Below are 10,384 nucleotides of genomic sequence, written 5' to 3'. Positions count from 1 at the left end.
CTAAACATCAATAGACGGAGCATGGGATGATGAAACAAAGGTGAATAAACACAAATTCTTGAAGGCTTTTCGCTCGATGAGACATTTCAGGGTCCGTGATTCATAAAAAGCAACTAACAGAGATCACTGAGCACCGTAAAAGCATCTGCAAAGCAGAAATTGTAAACGCAATTGTATAAACCCATAGATAAGAACATAAGATATAAAAACCTGTGGGAAGTTGCGATAAGGCCAATTTGATAAGGACATTATTTATCACGTTATCCTGGAAGGTTTCCTATTCAAATAAAAGAGGTTTTAATTTCTATTCAGCAATGCAATGTAATAAAAAGTTAATTTATCCAGAAAACAAGGATTGGAATCCCAAAACGATAACAAGCAAGAAAAGTGAAAAGAGAGCTTTGGAAGCACAAATTCTATAACCTAAACCCTGGGAGTAGCTTGAAAATTATCATGGAACAAGAATCTATAAAGGACTGAAAAATGTAGGTTCATATAGACAGGTGTTTATTGTAATACGGCCCAGTGTAAAATATGTACTAAAACGTAAGCGGTGATCAGATAACCGAAATGTGATATGTCAGGTACGCTCCTTATTGCAAAAAGAACCTCAACACTGGCTGTCTCTAGCTTGCGCCAATACAAGCTATTATTTTATGAGTATCTACATGCGAAACAGAGCAAAATATGACATAATGGGCTTTCTATCAAAGCAGATCTGACACAGAATTATTCTAGGAATCCTGCCCACATCTTCGAACTAACATTCGCCAGTATTCCCCTGACATAAATGTTTACAAATGTGTTCTATTGCACAAACGCTGTTCTCTATACCTTTATTGAGCTTTTTCACAAGACAAAACACCCAAAGATGCATTACTTTAAATGATATGTTTTATTGTCAGCTTTTTACGCCTAATTTTAAAAGCGATAAGACAACGCTTGAGTGGCACTTCCGTGTCAAAAAGGATTTCGCAACAAAAGAGGGTTGAGTTAGAAAATGAAAACTTATCGATATAATCTGATATCATCTTCAATACACTTTAATTACCAGTCCTTCATTACTTAAAAAACTAACTAGCAAATATCGAAAAAATTCATATAATACAAGTCATGGGACGGCGATCAACCTTCTGCGATCTACCGTGATTAATGCGATCTTTGATCATTATAAGCACGAATCAAAGCATTGCTGTGACGTAATTCCGAAAGTGATCTTCGATCGCTGTGATTTCAATTGCGACTTACTTCAGTTGCAACAGGTTGTGTTTGATCAATAAAAAGCTGAATACGATTAAAAACTAAGGGCTGACGGCCTAACTGTCACTTGCAAGCCTTGCTTAATCTAAACAGTTTTTGTCAGTGTTGGAAACGACAAAAAGGATCATTGTGTTAGCATTATCTTCACGTTCTTTGGAGTCGATTCATCGTTCAAATGCTTCGTTGTATACCGCAAAGCATTTAGCAAGCCATCTACTGTTCCATGCGTGGCCCCATGCGGGGATGGTTGTTGATCTTTCAAGATTTTTATCGAAGCTCTCATCTAGAATTCATAAATAAAACTTCAATCAAATCTTTTTTATCCAGAGCAGATTTAAAATAACCTTTATATTTCCGTTATCTTAACTACGACACAAAAATTAGGCCATTCTCCGACAGCATCTGACTGTAAACTTCCCTTGTTATTAAAAGTTAGGTTATTGACATAATTGTCAATTACACGAACATACTGAAGACAATAGGATTCTTTGATCTTTAACAGAATATGGACAACAACAAGCAGATAAGAGGAACTGTCTAGGAAACAAAAAGAAAGGAGCCGAGAGGGACAAAAGGGAGGGACAACTCTATAAGCAAATTTACGATATGCTTAAAACTGTCTCAGTCAGTTCCACTGATCAATTAACTGTCACAGCCAGTTCCATGAGCAATGGGGGTAGTTTCATAGGCCGGGTATCTAGCCTATTCTGTGTCTTGATCAATAATATATGCTGATTTACCAGGCATATTTTATACCTTGAGCGATCAAACAACTTCACAATATCAAAATTCAACGCTACAGATGGTGAGTGCAATTAGTTAGGCTGGAATTGTTAGAGAGACAAGACAAAGATGTGACTGAGTAAGAGAGGTCACAATGAGGTAGAGTTTGAAGGACAAAGTTGGGGTAGTGCTTGAGAGACAAAAAGTGGCAGAGTTTGAGAATCAAAGGTGATATAGTTTTGGAGAGACAAAGGTAAGGTAGAAATTGAGAGACAAGTATGAGAAAGAGTCAAAGGCAAGCCAGAGTTAGAGAGAACTTAGGTGAGGTAGTGTTAAAGAGAGACAAAGATGAGAAAGTGTTAGAGAGGTCACAATGAGGTAGAGTTTGAAGGACAAAGTTGGGGTAGTGCTTGAGAGACAAAAAGTGGCAGAGTTTGAGAATCAAAGATGATATAGTGTTGGAGAGACAAAGGTAAGGTAGAAATTGAGAGACAAATATGAGAAAGGGTCAAAAGTGAGCCAAAGTTAGAGAGAACTTAGGTGAAGTAGTGATAAAGAGAGACAAAAATGTGACAGAGTATGAGAATCAAAGATGACATAGTATTGGAGAGACAAGTATAAGAAAGAGTCAAAGCGAGTAAGAGTTAGAGAGAACTTAGGTGAGGTAGCGTTAAAGAGAGACAAAGATGAGACTGAGTTAGAGATATAACAATCAACTTACGTCAATAGCTGCATTTTTAGCAAATGCGCCAACAGGATGCACATGGTCATACAAAATGATAACACCAACCTGAAAACAGACACGACTTGATAAATAAAGGCTATCTGCTGTCAGAATAATATATAACTGAAAAAGTGTCCAATATTTGCTTTGAGACCAGCTTCATGACCAGCGTGGAATATAAGGTCTGTGTATTCTGTGCCTAGAGGATCTTTGGTAGAGATGGCAGGCTATTCAAACATTGATGGGTGACATAAACTGCAATTTAATTTTCCTAATACGTTACCGTATGTGAGCCAAGTTTTTGTCGCTAAGCGCTTTGTATTTTGTCAAATTTGCACTGTAGTAAACATTTTATGTACCCCACTTTAACACATGACTCAAACTTTTGACAAATTGTCACATATGATAAAAAACTCCATGTTACAATGAACACAATTTCTCACAAAAGTGCATTGCAAAGCAAGAAATTTTATTTCTGATGAAATATATGCTTGGTTAAACAATTGTCATGATAACAAAATAAGAGAAAACTAATTGTCTACATAAAGATTATATATAGCGAAAATTAGTAAATAGAAAAAGCAGAGTATGTTTTTGCTTGGCTTGAAAGGCAGGCTGTGGTGCACAGAGTCAGGCATCTGGCTATGTGGATATTTGTTAACTAAGGTTGACCAGAAAACAAACACTGAACAGCGCCAAATTGAATATATATATAAAGATTTAAAGAAAAACAACATATACATACAAGAAATGGAGAAACACTGAACAAGGACACAGTCACACAATATCTTAGGAAGTTTGAAAGACAAGACCTTCTAACAACAAACACACATGAAAGTGTTACACTTGAAGAGCACTGAAGTAAATTGGAGGAAGAGGCTTACCATAACTCGCAGGCAGAAGAATTTTGTTTCTTCATTTTGAAACCTGCATGCGATTGCCCTGAAAACAGAAGATTGTAAATGTTACTGACTTTGATAAAAAGGCAACTGTACAGCTGCAATTGACTGTAATTTTCCTCAAAGCTTTTATTGTCTCATGTCAAATATTTTGCAGTCAAAATTCCAGTCAGTTGCCAACTTAAAACTACTTAAAACTTAGTTTGCCAACTAAGACAGATTAGGTCAGACTAGTAAATAATTTCTGCAGGCCAAACCATAAATGTAGGGATCACAATTCCACAATTCCGACCACTGTTTTCATATTCATTCGTAACATTCTCATTTTGTGTTGGTTATTAAGTTTCCTCTTAAAAGTATGATGTCACAGCCTCTAAGTTTCGCGAAAATTGGAATAAGATGCTCCAAACAAAAATACAAGTTTCTATTAAACAAATACTTCTTGTTAGATGACAAATTTACACACATTGAAGCCCTTTCAAAGTATTTGAATTAATGTACTTACGGATTCTCTATCATCTCCCTACAAAGTTTAGCTAAAGTACCAAGCATATCTGTCGTATTTTCAATTGGTAGACTTTTATTCTGAAAAAAGAGAAGAACTAAGTAAACAAGAGGAGGTAAAATTATTGCTTTGTGTCGTAAATTTATTGCCCCATCTGTGTAAAAGAGAGGAAGAATTTTAATGTAATAACTGTTAACCCAAGTGCAAACTCTAGCAAGTGTGAAAGCTTTTTTGCAAATATTTCAAATGTACCATACAAAAAGCAAAGCATAACTGCATAGTTTTTAGGTTCTTGTTCTGATTCTGTATTGATTTTTTCTTGCAGAACCGTCTAAAAAATTTAGGTTGAATATCCCATTTTCACGTTTTGACTGTCACAAAGCGCCGTTATCTGTAACGTCACAAAGTTTGCAAACACGGAAGCAGTTGATGTTTAGTACACGGAGGTCGTTAATTGAACTACCATTAAAATAGTCATAGGGGGCAATTTTAAGTCAGGGTACATATCCAATCTTTTTAAGTGGATCAAACTGTCCTTTTTTGCAAAGTTTCAAAGTACCAAAGTACAACTGAAATACGATAATACAGTCTATTAACATCTTGGGCAGTGGACCCCAGTCTAAAAATAGAAAAAGGGGACAATTTTCAGAGCGCGTCTTTATCCTATCATTTCCTGTGTATCAGATTGCTGTCTATTGCAATGTTTTCTGCTATTGTACCTACTTTCCGCAGAGATATCAAAAGAATGTTGTTTGTGGAGTCATGCCGTAAAATACCCTAGTCTAAAAATAGCCCAAGGGGCAATTTTCTGTTGGGGTCTATATCCTATCATTTTCAGCGAATCAAACTGTCCTATTTTGCAAAGTCTGGCGCTGTAGTACTAAAGTACGATTGAGATGCAATCAAACCATCTTTTTAGGTCTGGAGCAAAGAACCCCAGCCTAAAAATAGAAAAGGGGACAATTTTCAGTTATGTTCTATATATATCTTTTCTTATGTACCGCATCAAACTACCCCATGATGTAAAGTTTCGTTCTACTATACCTACTTTCAGGAGAGATGTTGTAAACACACCATACAGTTTTCAGTTGGGTTCCATATCCTATCTTTTTCAGCGTATCAAACTACCCCTTTATGCAACTTTTCATGCTGGTATTACAATTTGCACAATTGTTTGACTAACAGCCCTGACTAAGTGGTATGGTGTGTTTACTGCGAAGTTGGAACCAACTGCAAACCTTGTGACGTCACTGATTCTTATGCTTTGTCACTCACATTCATTGTTTTTTAAAAACCCCAAAAACAAAATTTCCCCTTTCAAATTTTCGAGTTAATTTTCATTTTATATTGCAACAACATATAGAAGTTTCAGTTTCTTACAAAAAACTATATGTGAAATTTCATTTCATAGGCACATTTTTTATGCACCTTTGTACTTTTCCTTAAATGAATAGGAGCATTGATAGAGGCTACCACAGCCATTACCTCAATTGAGAAAAATTGCTTACTTCATGAGTTATAGAAGAAAAGAAAGTAAAATATAGTAAACTTAAACAAAACAAAGAGAAACTACTCACATCAGACACAAACTTTCCAGTAGCATCACTCAGGGTCTTTAGAAATGGCGTTGGATAAGCATAAAACAAGGACATTCGGTTGGCCATTTCTGTTGAAACTTGCAAACAGTTTTCTTCTGATCCATCCTTGGGTTTGAAAATGATTGAAACAAAATTAGTTAATAGTTTAAACACATGGGCATATAATTATGTATCAAACATCTGAAATAAAAAGTAAAAATATTTTCACTCTCGTAAGTTGAAAGAAATTGATGTGCAATAACAATTTGCAAAATACACAACAAAAATTTCAAAATGTATTGTCTGTAGCTAACTCACCATCCGTTTTCGACTTAGCGTTCTTCTGTAATAACTAAAGTCATTCTGAATAGAAGGGTTGCACATCTACAAGAAACACCTGAGTATTAAAATATTGTAACAATAAAGACAGTAGCTTAAATATAAGAAACCCAATAATAAATAAACATTTGATTATCTCACAGATCTTCCTATTTATCGATAGCAGAATTTGTATGTGTAATGTTGCACTTTAATGGCTTCACAGGAACAACTGAAATGAAAGCAATTCCAGTGAATAGCGTCGACCTAGGAGACATTGGGACCAAGAACTGCAGCCCCTTTTATCAGGTGTACCTTTGTCACACATCAGGCTCAACCAGGCAGTTCTATCCCAATGTAGCAATGATATTCAGTCATGGTGATAATAGGTGTAGGATTACATGCATACACCACCACACACGCCCAATATTCCATAGGTGCTCTTGATATTACATGCACAGCATCACGTTTTGACTGACCATTCTTTCATCTCTTTCTCTTATTTTAATTTCTTTTAATTTTTCTTTTAAATTAATTTTTGGATTCTTTGAGTGCCTTATCTTGATAGCATATCCAGAGGGCAAAGATCCATAATAAGCCCCCCCCTCCACCCAAAAAAGATTTGTATCTGCTCAACCATGATAGATATCAAGAAAATTAACTTGCATCTAACAGTTTTTTCTAAATCATTTCTAGAGACAATAAAATGAATTAACAAAGGAAACACCCCAGCCACTGGATGAACACTTTCTTTGTAATTTTGGATCTGCTTAATCATACTTCCTCAATTATTAAGCTTTTACTGTATATACATTTCATTGGTAGATAAAGGCGGCAACAGACATAAAAACTGACATCTAGGCATTGAAATATAACCAACCTTCAAATCATCAAACTTTAAAGTATAATGTAATATTTCAGCAAATTGTTTTGCCAACGCTTGGTGGCTATCTAGCTGCAAAAGTGGTTCATTGCGACTGCCACAGAGTGAATACAGGAGCTGCGGTAAAACATTTTCTGAAAGAGAAATGTTTCATTACATATATAAATAACATGTATTGGTTTACAATTTGCATATTATTGTCATTAATTTGTTCCTTCATTACAAATATATATTTAAAATATAATATATAATATAAAAACAAGCATAATCAAAAATGACAAATGATAGAACTGCTACAAATGAAAATTTCAGTATCAGATGAAACAATGAAAGTCTTAAAAAAGAATAGAGAAAAAAAGAAAAGGCTTACCTAGCTGTATAGAAAATTCATAGAAGCGCTTTAACTTGGCAACTAACGGAAGGACAGCAGCCCAGGCATACTCTTGCAGACCATCATTCCTTGGATTAGCAATTGCTTCCCTAATTTCTTCACTTGCACCTTTGTACTCTTCTAGTTCTTTCAAAATCTCTGGGGCAAGCCCTAAAACCTCTCTTACGACTTCATACACTTCTCTTTCACTTTCTGTTGGTGAAGCATCTAGAATGGAAATTTAAAAAAGCAAAATTATTTTATATTAACAAACAAAAGTAGGCAAATCAGGATGGAATAATACAATATATATATCTCTTTTCATACATGTCAGGGTTTTTTTTCTACTGTAATAATGAATCACAGGTCGCTTAAGGTCATGGAAGGCTCTTCTACCAATATGACATCCAGCAAAACACGATCTCTATCGACATTTGTTATGTCCCCCAAAAGGTTAACATAAACAGTGGCCCATGATAAGTATTATGACATATTATTTGGCTTTTGATGAGTGCTTGATTAGAATGCTTAAAAATTGTGTTAATACAGGAGTTTATTGAAACTTGCTCCCTGAACTTGAATCAACAACATCAAATAAAATCAAATCTTAAATCAAGACAACCAGTCAAATTATACATGACATCCTCTATCCATTGCCAAGTAGCTGACAAGTGACAAATTTGCATGACAAATATGCATGACAGCTAAAAGTATAGTATGTGATAAACAGAGGTTTCACTGGCATGCAACATAAATAATATACATATATGTATATAAATATAAATGCGAGCATATTAATTGAAATAACTAGAGAGAAGTAGAGCAATGCAATGACTTCAAAATGATGAAGATCATCAACTCACTTTCAAAGTCAATGAAGATATCAGTGTTGCCTGGTTCTGACTGCCTTGTAAGAACTTTTAGAAGGTTACCCATCCCACCATTGGTTTCAGCTGAAAATGATGTATACAAATTGTTCATTCATAAAATGATAAATGTATGAAATATTTCTTTAGTGTATATAGAGAAGTTAAATTAAAACATTTTTAAAGTTATGTTTTATCTAAAAAACAAACAAGGTGTGTGGATTCATTCAAATTCCCATTACCAAATGTTCAATGCTTCTTTAAAGGAAATTTGTCAACTTTTTAAAAATGTGTGATATCTGTCTGTTGCTCAGCTTGACCACTTGATTTTATTTCTCTTGTCCTTCTTAAGTGTGCTAGACCTGCACAACACCCATGACACTCAGTAGATGTAATGGACTATCAAAAGGGAATATCAAGCATTTCAAAATCCAATGAGCACAGGTAGGAAAGGGTAGGAAAAGTAGCAATTTTGCAGAGATGTTACCTTACAAAAAGAGCAGATATTAGAAAGCAATAATTCAGATTTGTAAAATGCTAACTGCCTTTCTAAAATTACTTTGAAACGAATGATGAAATGTTATCAACAAATGCATTATCAAATGTTAACAGGACATGTTATCAACAAATTAAATATAATATATATGTAAGTAAAGCATCACAATAAAACACTTTTAATCTTAAAAGAGCAGAAGCAAACATAGAAAAACATTGAACAAGAAACATAAATGTTTAAGTGTTATCTAATAAATTCAAGAGTAATGCAGTATATTTGCAGCAATCATTCAAAATCAAGTTGGTATTTTAAAGGAAGACTGGAAAAAATCAAATTTGTGAGAAATAATTTTACTTTGATCAATTTTACAACTTTAGAGAGGCAACAAATCAGTAAAATATCAGACTTCACTTTTGGTTTCACCATTTAGTGACACTGAAGTACACCAAAAATGTTGGTAGAAATATTAGGACCAGCGGTGAAACAAAGGGATGGTAAATTACCCATTAAAGAAAAGGCATTTATAAGAAATAGAGCTTTTCATTGTGAAAGTAACTACGACTAGTGTCTTTTTCTGAGTGGCGGTTTAGCTCAAAAAAGAAAATTTTATCATGAATTCGAAGTGGAAGTGAACCAGACAGAAAATTGTACAGAACCAATTAAAGGAAAACGTCGTAAATGAATCTAAAGCCGATTGCCTTCCAATAGCACGACAGAGCTTTGCAGCAGTCGATAAATTTGAACGGACCTCCAACTTCCTTGTGTTAACAGATGTACAGATACCAGGCCATTGACGATTAGGTGACTTACCTCGGAAGCTAACAGTCCATGAAGTTTGGGCCTAGACCTCTTTGCAACTTCACTTTAAGTCAAAATGTACAGCCAGCTTCGAGCATAGATTAGAGAATGAGTTTATCACGATTTTAAAATGACCTGGAAATGCACAAAGCGTGTATCAATATCGGCAACTCTTTTGAAAGTGTATGGATCGTGGTTCAACTCTGCAGCCTTCACATACGATACGGGTGCATGGCGGAAACTCGGCAACAGGAACACACCCCGGCTAATATCCCACAATGCAATAATATCCTTCGCAGCGACGTTTGGAAAAGAGAACACACCCAGAATGCACCCGAGGATGTGGCAATACTTTGAGATCCCCGAAACAGCCCCCCTGACTAAATTTATGTGAAAGTCACCCATGTAAATGACTAGTATTTTCACAATTTTAAAGTTCATCTTAGGGAAACGAAACATTTTCTAAGCAATATTGACAACACAAACGTTGCTGTAAATTTTTGCATGTTCATCTATTGAAATCACGAAACTGCCTTGGATGTTAACGAAAAGTGAATTCATGAAACAAATCGTGAATTAACGAAATCATGAAACTGCCCAGAAGCAAAATCAAGACCTTAGCCCAGGCAGAGAAAGGTAGATTCCGAAAACTCACCAATCTTTGGAAAAAGGTTGTATCTGCCTGGATTTGAGGAAATTTCTGGGAATTTGAAAATATTGCTGGAAAATATGTGGAAATATGTACAGAAATTTACTTTTACATGTGTAAGTAAAAAAATGATTTTTAAAACAAATTATTTTCTCTGTGATAAAAATCTAAACCGAAAATACAACAAAAACAGAGCTGTGTTTATCCAAATAGAATGTAGACGACTATGTTGACTTGCAAACATTTCAAAACACAAGTGAACTTCACTAAAACTTTTCAACATAATAGGAGTCTCTGGTCCGATGTCAACCATTAT

The 10,384-nt window shown here is 34.9% G+C and overlaps 1 protein-coding gene across 1 annotated transcript; it reads right to left on the bottom strand.

The window, feature by feature from the left end:
• Positions 1 to 993: 993 nt before the first annotated feature.
• LOC135688993 (CYFIP-related Rac1 interactor B) lies at positions 994 to 9,693 on the bottom strand. The gene is made up of 10 exons (XM_065206088.2): positions 9,432 to 9,693; positions 8,123 to 8,212; positions 7,260 to 7,487; positions 6,887 to 7,023; positions 6,007 to 6,072; positions 5,689 to 5,814; positions 4,112 to 4,191; positions 3,592 to 3,649; positions 2,705 to 2,773; positions 994 to 1,543 (listed from the first exon to the last, which is right to left on the bottom strand). Exons 2-10 carry the CDS (start codon positions 8,193 to 8,195, stop codon positions 1,385 to 1,387), a joined length of 996 nt encoding a protein of 331 aa, XP_065062160.1. The 5' UTR covers positions 8,196 to 8,212; positions 9,432 to 9,693; the 3' UTR covers positions 994 to 1,384.
• Positions 9,694 to 10,384: the final 691 nt, after the last annotated feature.

This window comes from Rhopilema esculentum, chromosome 9, assembly GCF_057945365.1.
Source record: "Rhopilema esculentum isolate cy_ngs chromosome 9, ASM5794536v1, whole genome shotgun sequence".
NCBI lineage: Eukaryota > Metazoa > Cnidaria > Scyphozoa > Rhizostomeae > Rhizostomatidae > Rhopilema > Rhopilema esculentum.
The sequence above is the reverse complement of the archived record's forward strand: the minus strand, read 5'-3'. Positions and strand labels throughout refer to the sequence as shown.